The 23,857-nt window shown below is 35.0% G+C and overlaps 1 protein-coding gene across 2 annotated transcripts; it reads right to left on the bottom strand.

The window, feature by feature from the left end:
- Positions 1–206: 206 nt before the first annotated feature.
- LOC140757308 (uncharacterized) lies at positions 207–11,593 on the bottom strand. Of its 2 annotated transcripts, none has more exons than XM_073092949.1 (3): positions 11,467–11,593; positions 10,000–11,037; positions 207–1,409 (listed from the first exon to the last, which is right to left on the bottom strand). In XM_073092949.1, the coding sequence occupies exons 2-3, from the start codon at positions 10,712–10,714 to the stop codon at positions 1,252–1,254; spliced, it is 873 nt and encodes a 290-aa protein (XP_072949050.1). In that variant the 5' UTR covers positions 10,715–11,037; positions 11,467–11,593; the 3' UTR covers positions 207–1,251. The 2 variants fall into 2 exon arrangements, with proteins under 2 accessions (XP_072949050.1, XP_072949051.1); XM_073092950.1 differs by having other exon boundaries at positions 11,490–11,586.
- Between the last annotated feature and the right edge of the window lie 12,264 nt (positions 11,594–23,857).

Consider the following 23,857-nt stretch of genomic DNA (forward strand, 5'->3'; position numbering starts at 1 on the left):
AGAAGCGACGTCATTCGCGAACTAGTTGCATTATTTGTGTCTGATGATAGAATTATTTTCATTCACAATCACATCTCGCTTATATTTTGTATTAAAGTAAACTGGTTTATGCGTTTACGTACTGTTCTTGTCTGACGACTCTTCCGTCTGATCCACGCTTTATGAACACCAAAATTGTATTAGAAATGTATTTATGTAAAAAATTATACGAAGTCTTCATAATAAGCAAACTTTTAGAGAAAGTATGTTTGTTAATGAGTAAATGTATGTAGCTACAGTAAAATAGTAGATAATTTATAATAGGTATTCGAAAGTAAGGATATGTTTCGCTCATGAATAGTTTACGTATATTGAGGACTGACATTTTATATAAGTATGATGAAGTAGTTAGTATTATTGCAAGTCATAGTAGTTATGCCATAGAAATCGAAGTCTTTGAGATATATATGATATAATAACATAAATTTTATTTCGAAGACAAATGTTGTAAATACGTAGTTTATTGTATAAGTAGCTAAATTTCCTATCAAACTTGTTAGACTGTAATAAAATGATTATGCTTATAGTAGGTAATACTTCTATCATTATTTAGTAACGGGACTAGTAGTGGACAAATGCTGTAAATTCTTAAAATGAACTAATTATATTGAACCTTCAAAAATATTTAAAGGCGTGTCTAATATTTTCAACGCTAAGGGATTATATAATGCATACTCTGTAAAGTATGCCAAATCTTTCAACGATTATATGTGAATCGTCATACTTCATTTTGATAACAGTGCCATATAAATTATTCAAAAAGGACCCAGGCACACGAAGTGCACCCAGACCAAATTCCAGTCAAACGTACGCAGACAATATTACACGAAACGTTTCAGTGTGTAACTACAAAATTTCGTAGAAAGGTAAGAGATTTCGTATTAATTTTTTACCTGTAAGTAGTAAGGTTTTGGCTTGACTGTTAGTTACTATACTACAACGGTGGATACTTATCACTTGCACTTCTCTATAACAAGTAAATGTAACAAGTGTCTGTTTTATAGTCTTGGGTTATCACGAGCATGCTACATCTAGCAGTCGATGATAAACGATATTAAATGAAGATACTGCCGCGGTACAAATAAGATGACCGGCCCAGTAACATTTAAATATTATATCTGTTTGTCACAGATAAATCGATTCCATCAAAAGTAATGTCTACTACATTTTTTCCCCATTTGTGTCACATCTAGATACAAGCATCAACGCTATTTAATATCTACGAATGATCCTGACACGACGTCCTTTTCCGTCCTCATCGTCACTATCAAACGAAGGTTGTCTGCTGCCCAGCATGAGGGCTTGTATCTCAGGATTGAGAGGAAGAGCCGGGAAGGATGACCGCCGCACCATCGGAACTGGTCGCGCACCTGTAATGGTTTTCGATATAATTAGCACAACGAACTAAACAATGATTATTAAATCTGAAATGTATTAAATTATTGTAATACCGAGAAACATGTTAGATTTTTATACTACTGAAAAATATAAACACGAAATTGTACCATTCTTTTTTATGTCCGAAAATGAATTATCCTTTGAACTGAACTGTTTTCAGTCGTTTCTACGTTGTAGAGACATAACTGGTAGTAAGATTTGATCGTGCAAATTAACAAACATAGTATTAAAGTTTTTATTATTTTTCTACCTACTACAATTGAACATACAACTGAATGAACATTGGTTAGGAACTATAACAGAAAAAAAGAAAATGTATATTGGCTATTAACTAATTTACTAAATCTTACCTATCTATAACAGTAGCACTACTTATACGTAGTATTAAATTTTCAAATAGAACCAATTACAACACAGGTATTCTACAATGGAACTCCAGGATACATACTTAAATTAAGCCAATTTTATACCTTAATTTTATTTACATTTTCTACTTCATAAACATGCAAATTAAAAAATCATGACGTGCCGAATACGTACATAGCGTTTTCAAAAAGCGTCGTAAAACGCGCAGGAACTTACACAACTTAATATTTAGAAGTAGCAACCTTTTTTTTTTTTTTTTTGTTTACGAGGGGGAAACCTTCAAAAGGTACCCGACGACGTGGGAGCGACGCCGGGTTATGTGGGATTTTTACCGCACTAAAACCCCCCCGGTGGTCGTCCTCAACGCTTGTTGGAGAACTCCGGGATCTCCGAGGGAACACAACCGGAGTCCTCCAAGCGCAATGCCCCGATCGGGCTCTACCCTGGGGGAGCACTTTTGGCTCCTCCCACACCATCTGGTGTTTACGACGGTATGCGACCACACATACCGTCGTCCTTCCCGGGGTTGCTTGCTGGACGGTCCGAGCTCCCACTCTTGCCACCCGCAACCCCGGAAGCCCCCTTTTAGTCGCCTCTTACGACAGGCAGGGGATACCGTAGCCCTATTCTATTCCCGAGACTACAGGGACAAGAAGTAGCAACCTATAGGTATTTCAGACAAGACTATTGCCCCAATTATTGGTACCCAAACGCGCACCTTCGATTTTTCGAAGTTTTGCGCATTACAAATTAGAAGTCAATCCGCATTTGCCTATAGCATAAGCTATTCTTACTCTAAGAGGAGACCCATACAGCAGTGGGACAATAATGTTATGCGTCTACACCTGTTACATAGGTTCTGTTGCGTGCATCCCTAGATTGAGAAGAACCGCCTACTCAAAATGCGTAGTACAAGACCTTTTCATAAAGTTGTGTTTATAATCTTATTTACGAGTAATACCAATACTACCAATACCAATTACTAAGGAACTGGGCTACCACATCGTTACTTCACTAACTAATCCGGTTTGTGTAATTCCATTGAGCAACTGAAATCTATTCATATCTCAGAATAACCATTAGGTATATCTTTATTTACTCTGAGACACGTGTAATTTCTTTTATGTAGTATGATTATGTATACGAGTATATGATTATATAATTGAAGTGTGAAATTTAGTGTGACTTGATAAAAATCGCATTATTATGGAAAGATTGTGGTAGTAGGGCTACGGTATTCCCTGCCTGTCGTAAGAGGCGACTAAAAGGGAGCTCGAACCGCCCGGCCAGCGGCCCCAGGGAGGACGGCAGTACGTGTGGTCGCATACCGTCGTACACACCAGACGGTGTGGCGAGCGTCAAGCTCACATTAGCGGAGCCCAACAGGGCAACGCGCCAAGAGATCCCGGAGTCCTCTACGCAGCGCCGGGGACGGCCACCGGGGGGGTTTTAGTGCGGTAAGAATCCCACATAACCCTGCGTCGCTCCCACGGCATCGGGTACTTTTTTGAAGGTTTCCCCCTCGTAAACAAAAAAAAAAAAACACCTATTTCTGTATTAGAACAATAGTATAGGTAATTAATAACACTTAATTGGTGTCTGTTATAAGAGTGGAGTTAATTATTTTTATTTAAATACTTGTATATCGTCAATCGCAGGTATCAAAAATGCAAAATTATGAAACGTAATAGTTTAATACTTCTAATAGATAGAACTCTCATATTTTTATTGCAACAGCAATTTAAACAATATAGTTTTTATAAAAATAATATTACATTTAATGTATTAAAACACAAGGAATTCATAAACTTTGAAGCAATGTATAACAAATATAAAAAAAATATTAACCATGTCAAATTCAAGAATCATTTTTCTAATACTGAACGATTTTTAATATATTAGGTATCTACTTCTGAATAATAAATCTGAATAATAAAATAATATTCAGTAACAGAACGTACATATATAGCAGAGCTTAAAATATTTCGATGCTTTGATTACTCATTCGGAAGGTAATGATCATTGAGCTGCGAATTATTTTGATAATGAAGTAACACGTGAACACGAATCAATTCCTACCTGTAATGCCTACCTGCTATAGATTTTCCTTAAACATTCCTTTCCTACATACTTAGTTCTCAATTTGTTTAATTCATTTAGGAGAATTTCAAATTCTGTCAATTGATAGTAAATTATTCATTTAACAACAAGAAAATCTAGGGAGCGTAAATATGGGTACAGGAGTATTAGATAGTACATTACTAGATACATACTAAATATACAGAATGAATATATTTTAAGGATAACTACTTATCATGTGTAAAAATTCTTCTAAAACGCTATTTTTTCCGATACAAAAATGGACCAACTAGTTGAACCATTTTAAGATGTACCTACAAATTTATAAGTCTTTTCTTTTGTATTCAAAGTCATAAAAATGTAGTTATCTATCATTTTCTCAATATATAACTTGTAAAAATTACAATATAGATGTGTTATACATATACTTATGTTTGTATGATGATGTATGATATGATATGAATATGTATGATAGAAATTACTTAAAAGTTATGTTGTGGTTGAGCAAGAAAATTTCAAAATTATCTCATTGAAATACCTTCTCAAAGTACAAAATTACAACATGTGTGCTGTAAATATATCTATATTATTTGTATACTATCAGCGGAAACTTGTTATTGACCTTTATGTACCTACCTATTCTTCCCTTATAATTTATGTATAGCTGTATATAGCTGTAAGTGTCCCAAAAAATGTGAAATAAAATTATATAATGTATATAATCTGATTTCGATGTTTGATGATTTTGATTTGTTTTATTTATGTAAAAAGTATGATTGGGATACTTGTGACTAAAGGGTAAAATAAATACCGACAATATACCACGAAATTTATTTATTATTTACAATATCTACTAACTAATACTAGCAGCATACTACAAAAAATTTAAAACACTACAAACTAATACTACTATGGATAAAACTCCTACAGAGAAACCTAGGCATTGCCGCATAAGCAGAAAGTTCTAAGGGACAGTGCAAGGCTATGTGAACTTGGCACCCGACTTCGGAAAATTGAACTTTTTTTTTATGATTCCTATAGACTATGGTAAGTAGTTGTTTGTAGTAAAAAATATTTCGTTTGTAGTTGCCCCAAAAAAAAAATTGGTGACCTTGAAAAAAATCTCAGCACCCGACTTTGAAAAATCGAACTTTTTTTTTATGATTCCTATAGACTATAGGAAGTAGTTGTTTGTAGTAAAAAAATTCGTTTGTAGTTGGCCCAAAAAAAATTGGTGACCTTGAAAAAAATTCGAATCCGATTTTGAAAAATCGAACGTTTTTTTATGATTCCTATAGACTATAGTGGGTAGTTCCTTAAAGTAACATTCTTTTGATAAAACTAACTCAGAAACACAACTAAAAGACTTTGAAAAGTAACCCATGAACCCTAGATTCGATCGAGATTCCAATAAAATTATTACAACTACAAACAAAATTATCGCCAATATTAACAAAAAACAAGTACTACGAACTAAACTTACATACTGCAAACAACATAGAGTTACTACAAACGTAATTATCGCTACTACAAACAAAAATATCGCTACTACAAACGAAATAGACTTACTACAAACAAAAATATCGCTACTTCAATCGAAAAAGAGCTACTACAAACGAATTATCTCCAATATGAACAGAATAAAGTTACTACAAACGGAATTATCCCTACTACAAATGAAATAGTGTTACTACAAACATAAATATAACTACTACAAATGAAATAGAGCTACTACAAACGAGTTATCGCCAATATGAACAGAATAGACTTACTACAAACGGAATTATTGCTACTAAAAACGAAATAGGGGAACTACAAACAAAAATATTACTACTACAAACGAAATAGAGCTACTACAAACGAGTTATCGCCAATATGAACAGAATAGAGTTACTACAAACGAAATTATCGCTACTACAAACGAAATAGTGTTACTACAAACGAAAATATCACTACTACAAACGAAATAGAGCTACTACAAACGAGTTATCGCCAATATGAACAGAATAGAGTTACTACAAACGGAATTATCGCTACTACAAACGAAATAGTGTTACTACAAACGAAAATATCACTACTACAAACGAAATAGAGCTACTACAAACGAGTTATCGCCAATATGAACAGAATACAGTTACTTCAAACGGAATTATCGCTACTACAAACGAAATAGGGGAACTACAAACAAAAATATCGCTACTACAAACGAGTTATCGATAATATGAACAGAATACAGTTACTACAAACGGAATTATCGCTACTACAAACGAAATAGGGGAACTACAAATAAAAATATCGCTACTACAAACGAAATAGAGCTAATATAAACGAGTTATCGCCAATATAAACAGAATAGAGTTACTACAAACGAAATTATCGCTACTACAAACGAAATAGTGTTAATACAAACGAAAATATGACTACTACAAACGAAATAGAGCTACTACAAACGAGTTATCGCCAATATGAACAGAATAGAGTTACTACAAACGAAATTATCGCTACTACAAACGAAATAGTGTTACTACAAACGAAAATATCACTACTACAAACGAAATAGAGCTACTACAAACGAGTTATCGCCGATATAAACAGAATAGAGTTACTACAAACGAAATTATCGCTACTACAAACGAAATAGTGTTATTACAAACGAAAACATCACTACTACAAACGAAATAGAGCTACTACAAACGAGTTATCGCCAATATGAACAGAATAGAGTTACTACAAACGAAATTATCGCTACTAGTATATCGTAGTATCGTTTGTAGTAGTGATATTTTCGTTAGTAGTAAGCCTATTTCGTTTGTAGTAGCGATAATTCCGTTTGTAGTAACTCTATTCTGTTCATATTGGCGATAACTCGTTTGTAGTAGCTCTATTTCGTCTGTAGTAGTGATATTTTCGTTTGTAGTAACACTATTTCGTTTGTAGCAGCGATCATTTCGTTTGTAGTAACTCTGTTCTGTTCATATTGGCGATAACTCGTTTGTAGTAGCTCTATTTCGTTTGTAGTAGTAATATTTTCGTTTGTAGTAACACTATTTCGTTTGTAGTAGCGATAATTTCGTTTGTAGTAACTCTATTTTGTTCATATTGGCGATAACTAGTTTGTAGTAGCTCTATTTCGTTTGTAGTAGTGATATTTTTGTTAGTAGTAAGCCTATTTCGTTTGTAGTAGCGATAATTCCGTTTGTAGTTACTCTATTCTGTTCATATTGGCGATAACTCGTTTGTAGTAGCTCTATTTCGTTTGTAGTAGTGATATTTTCGTTTGTAGTAATACTATTTCGTTTGTAGTAGCGATAATTCCGTTTGTAGTAACTCTATTCTGTTCATATTGGCGATAACTCGTTTGTAGTTGCTCTATTTCGTTTGTAGTAGTGATATTTTCGTTTGTAGTAACACTATTTCGTTTGTAGTAGTGATAATTTCGTTTGTAGTAACTCTATTCTGTTCATATTGGCGATAACTCGTTTGTAGTAGCTCTATTTCGTTTGTAGTAGTAATATTTTCGTTTGTAGTAACACTATTTCGTTTGTAGTAGCGATAATTTCGTTTGTAGTAACTCTATTCTGTTCATATTGGCGATAACTCGTTTGTAGTAGCTCTATTTCGTTTGTAGTAGTGATATTTTCGTTTGTAGTAACACTATTTCGTTTGTAGTAGCGATAATTCCGTTTGTAGTAACTCTATTCTGTTCATATTGGCGATAACTCGTTTGTAGTAGCTCTATTTCGTTTGTAGTAGTGATATTTTCGTTTGTAGTAACACGATTTCGTTTGTAGTAGCGATAATTCCGTTTGTAGTAACTCTATTCTGTTCATATTGGCGATAACTCGTTTGTAGTAGCTCTATTTCGTTTGTAGTAGCGATATTTTCGTTTGTAGTAACACTATTTCGTTTGTAGTAGCGATAATTCCGTTTGTAGTAACTCTATTCTGTTCATATTGGCGATAACTCGTTTGTAGTAGCTCTATTTCGTTTGTAGTAGTGATATTTTCGTTTGTAGTAACACTATTTCGTTTGTAGTAGCGATAATTTCGTTTGTAGTAACTCTATTCTGTTTATATCGGCGATAACTCGTTTGTAGTAGCTCTATTTCGTTTGTAGTAGTGATATTTTCGTTTGTAGTAACACTATTTCGTTTGTAGTAGCGATAATTTCGTTTGTAGTAACTCTATTCTGTTCATATTGGCGATAACTCGTTTGTAGTAGCTCTATTTCGTTTGTAGTAGTAATATTTTCGTTTGTAGTAACACTATTTCGTTTGTAGTAGCGATAATTTCGTTTGTAGTAAGTCTATTCTGTTCATATTGACGATAACTCGTTTGTAGTAGCTCTATTTCGTTTGTAGTAGTGATATTTTCGTTTGTAGTAACACTATTTCGTTTGTAGTAGCGATAATTTCGTTTGTAGTAAGTCTATTCTGTTCATATTGGCGATAACTCGTTTGTAGTAGCTCTATTTCGTTTGTAGTAGCGATATTTTCGTTTGTAGTAACACTATTTCGTTTGTAGTAGCGATAATTCCGTTTGTAGTAACTCTATTCTGTTCATATTGGCGATAACTCGTTTGTAGTAGCTCTATTTCGTTTGTAGTAGTGATATTTTCGTTTGTAGTAACACTATTTCGTTTGTAGTAGCGATAATTTCGTTTGTAGTAACTCTATTCTGTTTATATCGGCGATAACTCGTTTGTAGTAGCTCTATTTCGTTTGTAGTAGTGATATTTTCGTTTGTAGTAACACTATTTCGTTTGTAGTAGCGATAATTTCGTTTGTAGTAACTCTATTCTGTTCATATTGGCGATAACTCGTTTGTAGTAGCTCTATTTCGTTTGTAGTAGTAATATTTTCGTTTGTAGTAACACTATTTCGTTTGTAGTAGCGATAATTTCGTTTGTAGTAAGTCTATTCTGTTCATATTGACGATAACTCGTTTGTAGTAGCTCTATTTCGTTTGTAGTAGTGATATTTTCGTTTGTAGTAACACTATTTCGTTTGTAGTAGCGATAATTTCGTTTGTAGTAAGTCTATTCTGTTCATATTGGCGATAACTCGTTTGTAGTAGCTCTATTTCATTTGTAGTAGTTATATTATGTTTGTAGTAACACTATTTCATTTGTAGTAGGGATAATTCCGTTTGTAGTAACTTTATTCTGTTCATATTGGAGATAATTTGTTTGTAGTAGCTCTTTTTCGATTGAAGTAGCGATATTTTTGTTTGTAGTAAGTCTATTTCGTTTGTAGTAGCGATATTTTTGTTTGTAGTAGCGATAATTACGTTTGTAGTAACTCTATGTTGTTTGCAGTATATAAGTTTAGTTTGTAGTACTTGTTTTTTGTTAATATTGGCGATAATTTTGTTTGTAGTTGTAATAATTTTGTTGGAATCTCGATCGAATCTAGGGTTCATGGGTTACTTTTCAAAGTCTTTTAGTTGTGTTTCTGAGTTAGTTTTATCAAAAGAATGTTACTTTAAGGAACTACCCACTATAGTCTATAGGAATCATAAAAAAACTTTCGATTTTTCAAAATCGGATTCGAATTTTTTTCAAGGTCACCAATTTTTTTTTGGGCCAACTACAAACGAAATTTTTTTTACTACAAACAACTACTTCCTATAGTCTATAGGAATCATAAAAAAAAAGTTCGATTTTTCAAAGTCGGGTGCTGAGATTTTTTTCAAGGTCACCAATTTTTTTTTTGGGGCAACTACAAACGAAATATTTTTTACTACAAACAACTACTTACCATAGTCTATAGGAATCATAAAAAAAAAGTTCAATTTTCCGAAGTCGGGTGCCAAGTTCACATAGCCGACAGTGCAAGACTACAATTAGGGTGTAAGAATAAATTAATTACCTGAAATTCGTTTCAGTCGTCAGAAAGACCTTATAAGGAAACAGAAAAATAAACAGTGATAGGAGAGTTAGTATAATAGACATCCATACGACACAACATTAACATTATTATAAACATTAAAAAGTACATAGATCCAATTTTTGAAATAATCAAAGACATTAAAAACTTGCACAGAATAAGCAGATATCAGATCGGAATTGTGATTATAGAATTAAAAATAGGTATAAATTACTTTTTGAAATACGTACCGAATAATTTCGCAACAGATTGTCTCTTAACAGGACGTTGATCATTGGGAATCTCGCCGATAGATGGCGGTGAAGATTCCGATTTTTTTGTTTTGTCACTCAAATACGAATTAATGGAATCCCCCCGAGTATAGGGTCTGCTTTCACGTCGACATTTCTTATCTTCGCCCGTACCCATGACTGACTCAGCGATTTGAAACAGGTGAAATCCGAACTTGCTTGATTCCCTCCTTAAAGACTTTTTATTCGCAAATTCTGATAATGACTTCCTTCTTTCACCGTCTGGATTGAGCTTCAGCCGCGCTTTCTCCTCTTCTTTCACTTTTATAATATCCAGAATAGCGTTAAGCACTAAGATTATCAGAAAAACCGTGATACCAATAACAGTGATAGTATTATTTTCGGGTTCCATTTCTTTGGGCTTTTTGTTTTGTGCCGGTTTTTTAATTTGTATCTTCGGTTTCTCCGTGAACACATCTAAAACACTGCAGGCGTATTTCATACACAATGGAATGGCCTTTGTCTTTTTTGTTGCTTGCAGGTTGTGTTTTCCATTTTCTGCCACCATTGGTCGTATCTGGGTATCGACCGCGTTTACTTCTGGCATTTGAGGTTTCACATCGTTCACATTAGTTGTTAAAAACCACATCTGCACACTGTACAAGCAGTAAACGATAACAGAGAGTATAAAAAGCAGGATCTTATGGTCGTTCATGTTTACATCGCAAAAGTGCTAATGTTATGACGGACCGCGCGTGTGGCTATTTGGGTACACTGGGTTATTGTTTTCTGACGCTAAAAGCGTCTGTTTGATCCGTATTTCTTTACACTGTTATTTACGAGTAATCTCAATACGTTTTACGGAGCTAACAACGTGTAGTCTTGTTTTGAGTGAGGTGGCCACTGCTTCTGCGCATGTGCGGCGTCGGTTAGCTGGGTGGAGGTCGGTTGCTAGTGGCCGCTCCCGTTTGTTAGGTACACGGGAAATTTAATGTAGCTTGAAACTGTTATATCCGTTCACCGCTCACATTCCAAAACCTGGAATCAACGATTATATTTCATTCGTCTGATTTCACTTTCAGGTGCCCTATCGTGTTTGTTTCGAGGCTTCAGAACTGGAGTGTTTGCAACTGATATAGATAAATGTATGGATTAATTAAATTTTTATCTGTGTGCATCGGCCTTGTAGCTTTTGTAGCTTTAATTGTTATGGTTCATCGACTTTGTGAGGGTTTATTCATCATCATTAACTCTTCGCCAACTATTGGGAATGATTATGGGGGATTGAGACAAATTAAGGACACAGTTCACTACACTCATCAGCTCAGAAATGGTAAAAGTATTACCTATAGGTATTTTAAGAACATTGGCGAATTGTAACTCGTGAAGGCTTTATCACTATATATATCTTTGTAGGCCCTTTTTCTATATAATCATAATATTCAAAAAATATGTAAACTCACTCACCGTTTATCTTCACCCTCACTCACCCTTTTATCTATCCAACACAGCAAAGGGACACTACTGTGACATATCACTCAATGATACTGCTATCTTGGGTTTGTTCTAAAAATGATTATTTACACTAAAAGTATTATTTAATTCGGTACTTTGAAGGTACTTTAAAGTTTTATTTGACAGCGCTTTGAAATTTCACTATTTACCTTCCTCTTCGAATTTTATGAAATAATATTAACTACAGACGCAAAATGTGTGATGGCTTATTTTTTGTTAGGCGTTGTACCTAATAATTACTATTCATATCCCTATTACCAAGAGTTAGGCGTCTTTGATCGCAAAAGACTAAGGTATACAAGTAATAAGGTATTCATTCTGAAATTTTAAAATTCTTTTAATTTTTACACACAAAAATCTTGTTTGTGTAAAACCTTATTAGTGGTAGAAGTACTTATTGATATGGACTTAATATTCCCACAGGCGTCATATTTCCCAACAATATTAATAGTTTCCGCTCAAAATCTACAAAACCACGTCGAATTTACAAGCTTCTACACAATCTGTACTTTAGCAATTGAATTAAAGCCTCCATTACTATTGCGGCGGGATCGCGGTAACGTGCTCTGTTTCCGAACACTGTTGTATTTGTTAGCAATGTTTACTTATCGCCAAATAATTTCTGCACTCAGACTGCGCTTGGAAATTGAATTAAATCTTCCGCGTTTAGAATCGCAACGTTTTGAATTTTTGAAATGGGGGCGTCATTTCAAAATATAACCATTAAAAGTACATATAGGAGTAGTAGACGAGCATGCAATCCACCTGATGGTAAGTGGCTACTGCCGCCCATGGACATATGTAATCAACCCCAGATAATATAGATATTCCTACCTGAGGTCGGCCACAGATGCGCCGCTACCCCTGAGGACTAAGCTGGAACGCCTCGGAAAAGTATGTCTCCCTTACCACCCCCTTCAAACCAGAACACAGCGGCGCTTTACACTACTGTTATTAGGCAGAAATACCTAGGTGTGGCGGTGGTGCCGCCGGAGTCGAACCACAAAGGGTTCTACCACCTTCACTTGTTTTTCCTCTATACCTCTGCTGTGAAATATATTTTTGGAAATTTTTTTCATTACCTAACTCTTAATTACAATCGGGCCGTAATTCCACAGTATCAAAATGAAAAACAAAATATACCTAAGAGATTTTTGAGATAATTGCGTAGATAGCTCATCTTCATAATAAATTCCTATGTGACATTTTTGCTTCTAGCTTCTTCAGTGTCTTTAGCTTACGCTGGGCTTTGTCAGTCCGTATACATTTTATTAATCTGACTTTAAAACCTAAACTGCAAATAATATAATAATTGAATCCTAATCTGGCGAACGGTGACCAGAATCATCTTTTATCTATATTAAATACTTAAGTGTACAATATAGATAAAAGAACGGAACAAGACATAAGACAATTTCTTCGCTTCTTGCAAAGGAATATAACTTCTTCAGTGCGCACATAGATGGCGCTGTTTACAGTAAAATATTTCCATTATAATTGTAGTACAAAAACTCATAATATGGTTTACTACGTTCGCTGTCGTAACTGGTAATCGTTTATGTCGTGTCCGAGATCTATTTCGAGAGATGTATTGCTGGAATTGGGTCAGGTTAGTTGTTGCAGACCAAATGCTTTGTGTGCCCCATAAAAATCAAAGGTGGGCAGTAAATCGGTATGGTAGTATTTTTTGTACAGTGGTAGGATTTATTTGGAATAGCACAAATAATATATTAGGTAATAGTATAAATAGTATAATTTTTATTTTCTTTTACTACTACCTATTTCCAAATAAAAATCAGTGAAAAGGCGTCCATTTTAATCACATATCGAAGGATCCAAATAATGTTAAAAATATGTATGTAAGGCTCTTGGGCGTGTCCATCAGCTATCAACTTATTGTTCCACTTAATATGATTGACTGGAAACCCTTTTATTTATCCCACTATTGGGCACGAGCTCCTCTTAACAGCAAGATCAAGTACCATTACCGGCACTAAATGCGGATTAGTAGTTATACAGTTACGCAGTTTAATACGTGTCAAAAAACAAACATAACGCAAACTATTCCAAATTAAATTGTAACGAAATAACCAATATTGAATATTAAATTGTCACGATGCAAACCGAAACGGAATATTGCTAAGTCGTAGACATTTTTTTCCGGAATACGTTCGGATATTGCATTCCCGTTAAGGAGAGATTCCCATTTCTCGCTTCGTTGCATTCGGGTGCACATTAAAATATGCACCGGGGTGTTATTCTAAAAATTCCCAACATTTCTAAACGTGGCTTACTTATAGTACATGATTACATGGTTGGGATAAAGAATAAATAAACATTGGTGTGGCAGAGGCATCACCACAAAAAAAATTACCATAAATTTTCTGATTCTAATAATCTTGCGTACTATCATAATATTATATCGTAATATCATAATATTGCATTGCATAATATCATTACTGGGACTTAAGGTGTTTCACCTTTTTTAGCATTAAAACGATCATGCAGAGCACTTCATGATAAGTGACTACTGCCGCCCATGGAGAGCTGTAATCAACCCCCGATAAGATTAGAGTCCTACCTGAAGTCACCACAAATGTGTTGTTACCTATGAGGACTAAGTTGGAATGCTTTGGATAAATCTCTCCTACCACACCATTCAAAGCAGAACACAGCAGCGCTTAGCACTGACGTTATTAGACAGAAGCAGCACAATGGTGCCTCTGTGAAAACACCTTAATAAATCTCCTGTAACTGGTTTGTGGTTGTTTTTTGCGTTCGTTATTATTTTCCTTGTTTATTCAACTCGCAGAATACAACCCCACGTAAGCAGTTCGCACCTGCTACTAATGACGGGGCGATTATTGCGAATACTCCGATATTTGATTCCAATGTTACGATCACATTATGTAAGTATATTGACAAACATATTTCGTTGTCAAGCTATGATCAGTGTTAGGTGAGAAGTTATTTCGTAGAGCTTTCGAGCTTTCGAGTAGCTTCTAAAACATATAATGAATTTACTTCTATTTGGCGGCAAAATTACTACAATCATAATATGTAGCTATATAATATATAGCTATCCACTTGAAATAAATTTATTAATTTTGTTGATTGAGAATTTATCTTACGGGAACCTTCGAGGGATTAATAACTTACTATGACTGTTTAAAACTGTGTATAAATTAATATCTACTAGGTATCTAAAAAATTTTGTGTAAAAAAAGTGTACCTAGTAATTCTAATATCAATATTATGATTACAAAAGAGTCTAATGTAACACTAAAGGTATAAAATGAGCCATGATTTTTGAATACAATATCAGTCCCAGATAAATTCGGAAATGTAGAAAAGTAAGATCATCAAAGAGCAATTCCTTCATTAAGACACGTTCAAATTCAAATGGGAGCGGAAATGTATCCCTCATCCCGAGATTGGCTATTGAATACGATTTCCGATAAAAAATGGGAAGCACGCCCATTTTTACCCAATAAACCGGTGGCAAAATGAAAATTTGAGACCATTTACCTATATCAAAAGGTTATATCAAAAAAATTTAGACATTTTTAAATATTGTTACGTGTTTGTGTTTAAATTCGTTTTATAGTTTGTGTTGTTTTAAGTTTTATGTCAAAAAGGTCGGATTAGTCAAGGATTCAAAGAGGAAAATGACCAAAAACCTGAAATAATTAATGTGCTTATAACCTGCTACTAATATGAAGTCGACTAAAAATCAAGAGAAATACAGTTAAATAAAGCTAGTGTTAAATATATCATCATCTAAGGCGCTACAGCCAAGCATGGGCCTTGACCTGGTCCAGAATATTCCTCCAGTCTGGTTTATTCTTGGTTCTCTCTTTCTAATTCGTCACGCCCAGAGTCTTCAGGTCCTGTTCAACTCCATCTAGCCACCTGAGTTATGGCCTTGATTTGCGAAGAAATCGTGGAAGTGTTAAATATAGCAACATTTCAAATAAGAAATATATATTGGGTGAATTTTAATAACAAACATTAGGTACTCAATGGATGGTAGGTACTTGTTAAATGAAGTATCCAATAACGTAAGTGCTTAGCTACCGTACAATTTCATGCTAAAATTCAATAAGTCGGGAATCAAGAGGAGTAATTATCATCAAAGTACAATCTTGTCATTAAGAGAACGTTAATATTCAAACGGAAATATACCTCCTCAAGATTGGCTATTGAATTCCCATTGAAAAGAGGAATAATGTTTAAGTCACGGAAAATTGGGTATCATTTGCCGTAAGGCATTACCAGGAAACATTTGTTGGTTACGAGAGGTAAATCTCTATCAGATATTCAATATTTTTGCGTTTATTATTTTGTTTTAAATCATTGGGTTTTTAGTTCAATTAATCATAGTCTTGAGTTCAGGCACGACCACCGTATTTGGAGACCCTGGAGCAATGAAGGAGTGGCTAGGAGTGGTCTATTCAGAAAATAATCAAGGCCCTCCCTGATTATTTTCTGAATAGACGGAATATTTTTTCCGTCATGACTTTAAAAAAGATTGTCAACGAAAATGAAAATGATTATAACAAAAACGTATTTGAAAAAAATTGCTGAAGCGTCGATTAAATTATTATTTTTTATTTTCTATTGTGGAGGTGCCGGGGCAGTATCCTTCCCTGTCCTCCCCCAAATTCGGCCCTGGGCTTGACAAAATTCCCAGTCTAGAGTATATGCCTGTTTAGTTAAAGTAGTTTTAGGCTCATACGCAACTTATTTATATTAAAAACATACCCAACATGTAGTCTAAAGCAAAATGCAGGCGTTGTTCATCTGCTTTTGGACCTGCATCTTGCTTTTGGACTATCTACCTGTATCCCAGTGTTTATGCTTCACTAGATACTGTTATCTGAAACAAAAATCTTGCCAAGTTTCTAACGAGAACCTTCTGTGTGTGTGTTCTTCCTTATGTGTATCCTCCTTAAAATTATGCAAATAATTTTGTTAAAATCTTAACAATAATTGGACAAAGTACCTGCTTTTAAGAAAACGGTGGTTATGGTACCTATAGAAAGAATATGAAGTCGTAGGTACATATTCAGTTACCCATAAAACGTGACGAATACATTCTCTGTAATGACTATGGTTGATAGAATCCACTGCCTACACTACTCGAGTACTTTCCCACACTGACATTCCACTACGTGCAGCACTTAAAAAAGTGCTCGAACGCCTGATAATTATATTCGAGCAACATGTATTTTTGTGATGTGAAATTCTTACATTTTGAGCTCAGTCTACGTGAGAGATCGTTATCGTCAATTTACATTGTAACAGAATTAACAGGTCACAAATAGATGAAAAATCCTACCCCAATTCGACCGATACGTTGCTAAACTCTAAAGTCTAAGATGGAACAAACTTGGAAAAATACCGTTTTACAACATCCTTCAAACCAATTTGTAATGGGCTCTACTCACAACTAAGTAACTAGTAAAAACAAACAAGCAATCGTCAACCTAAATCGTTTATTCTAAACATGCTAAAATGAACAGAATTTTAGTCAAATAATGTAAATGCATGTGCTTAGAGGCATCGAATAATATCCAAAATGTGTACATTAGTTAAATAACGTTAATAGCGATTAATATCCGTGAACCGAGCGTTACCACAACACATTAACGGGGCTAACCGATTAACGGGTGTAATTGAAATTAGGGACTAACTAGGGTAACCAAATTACCGAGTTTATTTTGGACTGTCCCTGTTTGTGAGTAATGTTGATCAGTTTCTGTAGATCGACTACGGCGACTCCGTATTCATGGATTTGTCGCTGTACTTTTTTTTATATTATATAGAACTAGCAAACGAACATGTATTCCACCTGATGGTAAGTGGCTACTGCCGCCCATGGACATATGTAATCAAGTCTAGGATTAGATATTTCTACCCCTGAGGACTAAGCTGCAACGCCTCGGACAAGTATGTCTCCCATACCACACCCTTCAAACCAGAACGTAGCAGCGTTTAACACTGCTGTTACGAGGCAGAAATAGGTGTGGCGGTGGTGTCGCCGCCAGAGTCAAACCACAAACCACATGTTCTATCTTGAAGCAGTAAAGGTCGTAGTCACCACTCACCAATCACTCTTTGTGTAACAGCAATGCTGCAATTACGCATTGCTGTGATCGGATTATAAGAGCTAGAAGCATTTTTTTTAATATGGTTTCCAATATTGGCAGAAAATGAAGTATCTTACACTGCTTCCTTCCCATTGTGTTGTTAATTTTATACGATGTTGCTAATTGACATCATATTTGTATTTTTTGCATCTGCATGCATCCTTTGAGGGAGGGAGGGTGGTACATACTGCATGGTTTAAAATATATACCATCATACATATTTGTAGCGGATTGTTGCGAAGTAGTTTTAATCTTAACTTAATAGCATGGATTTCCGCAAAGTAACGCCTGATACAATTAACTACCTAAGTGACATTTAAAATTCAATTTGTGTAGCGAGTTCATCAGTCGGACTGAATGTCCGTTTTATGTTTTCCAAAAATCATGGCGTACCTACAGGATTATCTATTTAGGAAAATTTACCGTATTGTATGATAAAATAATTTCCGTTTCATCCTAGAATGAAATTTACACTAAGTACATTCACTGCCATTTATTTTATGCAATTGTCTTTGTTAAGATTAGAAATATGTAATTATTATTTATAGATACCTACTATACATCTGACAAGTTTGTTCTTAGGAACTTGGAACGCCTCATGTCTTACGATACCTCTAAGAAGAACACGAATATTGTTATATACCTGAAACAGTCCATCACAATCAGAGTCAAACGAATAACCTTTAAGTAATATTAACTATAGGGCGTTGAACTGTCCTCATAAGTAATGTTTTCCTCAACCTCTGTTAGAATTCTAATACTATTTGGAGTTGATTAAAAATGTCCATTGTCCATGAAGAGCAGTGGCTACATACCATATGAACTGCATGCCGGTTACAACTTTCATAAAAAATATAAGTTTTTATTCGAACCACAATCAAATCATAACGACACGACATCGCAACTGCGTGCCAACACATTTTTCCGTTCAAATCGACAATATTAACCAAATTGCGACCAAAATGCAACTACAAATTGCCAGCTAATATCGCACAGACATTATTTATCTGGCATAGCCATACCTTGTCGACATTTAGTCGCTGCTGTGTGGTATCACTGTCGCAAGTGTGAAAAGACACTAAGAACTCTCAGAAGACAATAAGGGTCGTTATTGGAAATATAATGGTGTATTATTTTTTTAATAACAAGGGGAGAGTAAAATATGTGTTTTAATATTTCCTACTAATACGGAATTCATGAATTATTCTCATAATAAACCGCTTTCTCTGCTAAGTGTGTTCATAAATTGTCCTCTTGGGAGGCAATGTTATATGTTTTTCCTTATAAATATGGATAAACAGACTTTCAGTTTTCAATTTAACTTTGTGTTGAATTGACTTTATTGTGCGCAAAGAGATTAAATGCCTTAAAAGGTGTTTATTAGAGCGGATAATTCTGTCAAGATTATTATAAAAAAAAGTTTCATCCCGCTTCACACTATCATCACATCGGATTGATTGACAGTTAATTTTACATTACAGGATAATTACCAATTGGTAATACATCGTTGATGACACTTTTCTTGGTCGTTGTTTGTGGCATTATTGGCAGAATCTGTCCAATTAAAAAAACATTTACTGGTTTTGGGGGTGGTAAATTCAGAGTTTTCTTAATTGACATATAAAGTGTATTTTATATAGGAAGAGCTTTGAAACATAAAAAATAAGGCGACAATTTTATTGCCCGCACATATTGCAAGGGTACATTTCTTAGGCACATATTGCAAGGGTACACTTTGACGACCTACATATTACACCTGCTATTTCTTTACAGGGAGCGGCGTCAACTCCATGTCATTGATATGTTTCAAAAAACTTCGGTAGCAAACAACGAAGCGGGCACCAGCTAGTGCAATGATTTAGGAAATGAATAGGCTTTATTGTATCAAAACACAAAATAGCTTACAAATGAGCCACTGTGCTGCTTATTCGCTCGAAACGTAAATCATTGCTAACAAAGGATCTTTCACTATTGTTTTAGAATGTCATCCTGTTTTTGCACTGATTCCCTAACACAATATGGGATTAATGTTAATTTTATAAAGGGTTGAACTTTGTATAAGGTAGATGTGTTTAGAAGTTATACTCTCTGGCGGCTTAGGGGGGAGGGGGCAGAAGGGGCGGTCCACCCCGGGCCTCCGATCCTGGTCTCCAAACACAGCACATATCACTCAGGGGAAAAAAATAACCGAATCACAGGCGAATAGTTCTATGACACATTTATCATTTTGTAAAATCAAATAGTTTTTCACTTTTGGGGGCCTCCATTCAACTTTCCGCCCCGGGTCTCCGAAAACCTTAGTCCGCCACGAGTTACTTATACTTTTCTTTTTATAATATAGGAGTAACAGACGAGCATGCAGTCCACCTGATGGTAAGTGGCTACTGCCGCCCATGGACATCTGTAATCAAACCCAGATAGGATTAGATATTCCTACCTACTAACCTACCGACTAAGCTGGAACGCCTCGGAAAAGTCTGTCTCCCTTACCACACTCTACAAAACGGAACACAGTAGCGCCTAATACTGCTGTTATTAGGTAGAAATAGATGTGGCGGTGGTGCCTTTAAACGTTGTTTCATTTATTTGCTTTTACATAAAGATTATAAAATACCTTGATCATAAAGAGGGGTTTTTTATGTACTGATACGCGCTTAACCAGCGTGGTTAAGTACTTATGTGTTATAATCCGACCCGAGCAGAGGGACAATATAATGTAGATGACAGAGTTGGTTCGGAGGTTCCTCTATTAAAACTTGCAGTTCCGTTGACGGTAAGTGGTCTCTCGCCGATGGGGATCTGTAAAAAGCTTCCTATGGGATTCGAACACGAGGGATGTCTACCCCTGAAAGACTCGTGTCTACTAGTCTACAAATAAGTTTTGAAAGAATCATTTCCATTATATCTATTTATCAGAATAGTACGTAAAAAACTAGACGAAGCCATTAAAAATATTCTGTTCTATTTTATTTTTAGATCTGTTACCACTCGATTTTTATCTATTTTAAATAATAAAATCCACGTCTGTATTATTCAGGTGACAACACCGGCAATTATGTTACAACGACCAAAAATTCGACGGTCTTTTTTGTGTTTTAACTATGAAGATAGCGCGGGTTTTCCTGCGACGCATTTTTTATATAATAGTCGTACCTACTTATATAAGTACTTTTTATAAAGTACTCGTGTATTTAAAATAAGTGTAGGTACATATCTACACATAAGGAAGGTAATTAACACACACTAGGTAATAAACACATAAGGAAATATATAGGTTTCTAATATGAGCACGATTTTTATAGAAATACCTACATTACCTATATACATTTACAGACACAGTAAATTTTGGCTTATTATTCATTATTAAAAATAAAAAAGTAAATTAGCATACAGTTCCCTTAATGAAAAGTAATCAAATCTTGGTAGAATGAAATTGCGAGTTGAGATATAACGTTAAAAGTAGAGACAGATGCATCACCTGAAAACTGTCTGTATCTACTACATGTTGGAATGCCTCGTATTAATATGTGTATTTCTACCACACCATTCAAATCGTAATAAAGCAGTGCTTAGTACTGTTACTTTACGCTTGAAAAATTAGGAATTGTGTGTAAACGAATCATTAAGGATTATATCACGCTATAAACAATTTGTAATTTCAATAAAAATGTATCAATAGTTATGGGACTGAACAGCAAAAATTTGATAAATATAAAAAAAAAAACAATTCAATCGGGCCTTAAATAAATATTTACAGTAGGCATAGGATACATACAGACAACAGACATACGTTTTGGTATAACGATGTACCTACTTGATTATAAATGTACCTACCAATTAATCTAAAATTTAATATAATTGACTATATTCACTAAATTTATTAATGTTTAACAATTATTTTCTTACTCTAACGCATTAGGTATAAACCTGTAATGTTAGCTGTGTTATGATTTAAATAAAAAAATAAGTTTAAAAATGTATCATGAAGTGACAGACAGACATTTTATTATCTGTATAAATTGCTCGGGTTCGATTTATTTCTTATTTCTATAAAACACGTTTTGTAGTAACCTAATAGAGGTCGAACTTAATCGAGATTTTTATTTTATTTGGTCCTTTTTTTGTTAATGGTTTTCTCGACCCAATGACATGATACATGATATACCTGTTTCATATGGAGTGAGATTCGATTTCATCAGGTGTAATCAATGCTAGGTGTGAATTTAGATAGAACTTTTTGTTATATATCTATACCTAATTCTTTCTTTATTTCGTGAAGTATAACAAAGGTATTTTCAATATTCATAGGTCATCTATCTAATAAGTACCTTAACAGTAGTGGTAGCTTAGTGGATGAAATTTACACTCTCAATCGGGGGAGCCACTTCCTTTTCGGGGACACACGGGGTTTCATTGCCACATCACGAGGAATGACCTTACATGATATAATTACGTTAACAAGCAAAAATCACTTTAACTCTTGTGTAGGTATACATTTATTTCCACATGAACAACATTTTGTTCATGTGGAAACATTTCCAATAACTTTATCGTTCGTTTAGGAAATGATCCTATTTTTCGGTACATAATTATTCAACGATTTACAAATATTAATCATTAATTTACTATTTTGTGCGTTACTTTTGGGCTTCGGTGTAATTAAAATGATGTACACTGGAAATATCCCAATATAACAAAATATTAATCACTTTTTTAAACTAGTAATTTTTATGATTAAGCTATGATAAATAACTCGCTATAACGACTACAGGGTTGCCAATGATTGTGTGAACGCAGGACAGTGTCCGTCATTCCAACAAAAAGAAAAAGATAAATAGTAAAAGAAATAATCTAACCTGAAAACTTATAAATACGGCGGAACCGTTTGAAATAAAATACTTAAAAAAAATCTATAAAAAATCTTAAACGTACGTTAAAACTTAACAAGAATAAGATATCCAAAAATGCATTGGTGTACATATAAGTTTATTACGTCATAAGTCATCACATTACCCCACTACAGAAATTCAAATTAATTCTTTAAATGATTTCTTGGCCGGGATTCGAATCTAGAATGTAATATTATGTATGCCATGCGGATCGTTACAATAATAATCTAATCAAGCTTTTATCTCTTATTTTATCTTTTATCTGAGGAGCCTCCACAGAGGCAGTTCAAAAATCCATTCTTTTTCTTTATATCACTTGGGACTTTAATGCATTTTTTAGACGCAACGGGTTAAGCTATTCGATGTAAATTAGTCAATTAGTTTTATTATGTACATTGCGTGATGTAAATATCCCATTTTAACATTCAAATCATGGTGTTGGTATAACGAAAGCGATCACCTCAAGGTGACCGCATGACCACATTGGTTCGAGACGACCCGAGATCGTTATTGTGACAAATCCGGGGTCAATATGGCGCAGCCGAATTATTTTTACATAATTTCGATCATTGTATAACTTTACACAAGTTACTTAATATATAGTTCGCGAAATTTTGAATAATTAAACGAACGCGAAATATTTAGGAAAGTTGTTTAGATGGTTGGTTTTGGGTTGCAATGGATATTGTGGCATTATGGCCTTTTAAATTAGCTAGCTAGCTAACTAAGCTTTTAAAGATGAGGAGGGTAGATAATGTTTTTGATCAATACATAAATGTTTCATAATTTGTAACGTCCTCGCACTAAAACCGGTGGCCGCTGCGTAGAGGACTCCGGGATCTCCAACGGAACGCAACCGAGTCCTCTTAGCGCGGTGCCCCGTCGGGCTCCACCCAGGTGAGCATGACGCTCGCCACACCATCTGGTGTGGACGACGGTATGCATCCGCACATACCGCCGTCCATCCCGGGGTCGTTGGCCGGGCGGTTCGTGCGCCCACTTTTGCCATCCGCAACCCCGGAAGCCCTCTTTTAGTCGCCTTTTACGACTGGCAGGGGAAACCGTAGCCTTTTTCTGGCCCCGGAACTACTACTAACTTGTAACGTCCTTTTTTTTTTCTTCTCGAGGGGGAAACCTTCAAAAGGTACCCGGTGCCGTGGGAGCGACACGGGGTTATGTGGGATTTTTACCGCACTAAAATCCCCCTGGTGGCCGTCCTCAGCGCTGCGTAGAGGACTCCGGGATCTCCAAAGGAACGCAACCGGAGTCCTCTCAGCGCACTGCCCCGTCGGGCTCCGCCCA

This window comes from Epargyreus clarus, unplaced genomic scaffold (assembly GCF_041222505.1).
Source record: "Epargyreus clarus isolate Ecla_fem2 unplaced genomic scaffold, WU_Ecla_fem_2.2 ptg000004l, whole genome shotgun sequence".
Classification (NCBI taxonomy): Eukaryota; Metazoa; Arthropoda; class Insecta; order Lepidoptera; family Hesperiidae; genus Epargyreus; species Epargyreus clarus.

What these genes read in the sequence shown, in the direction of transcription:
- LOC140757308 (XM_073092949.1), bottom strand. Translation starts at nt 10,714, where the DNA reads ATGAACGACCATAAGATCCTGCTTTTTATACTCTCTGTTATCGTTTAC. An exon ending in ATCTGTTGCGAAATTATTCG is followed by an intron (nt 1,410 to 9,999) that starts GTACGTATTTCA and finishes AAACCATTACAG; the next exon opens with GTGCGCGACCAGTTCCGATG.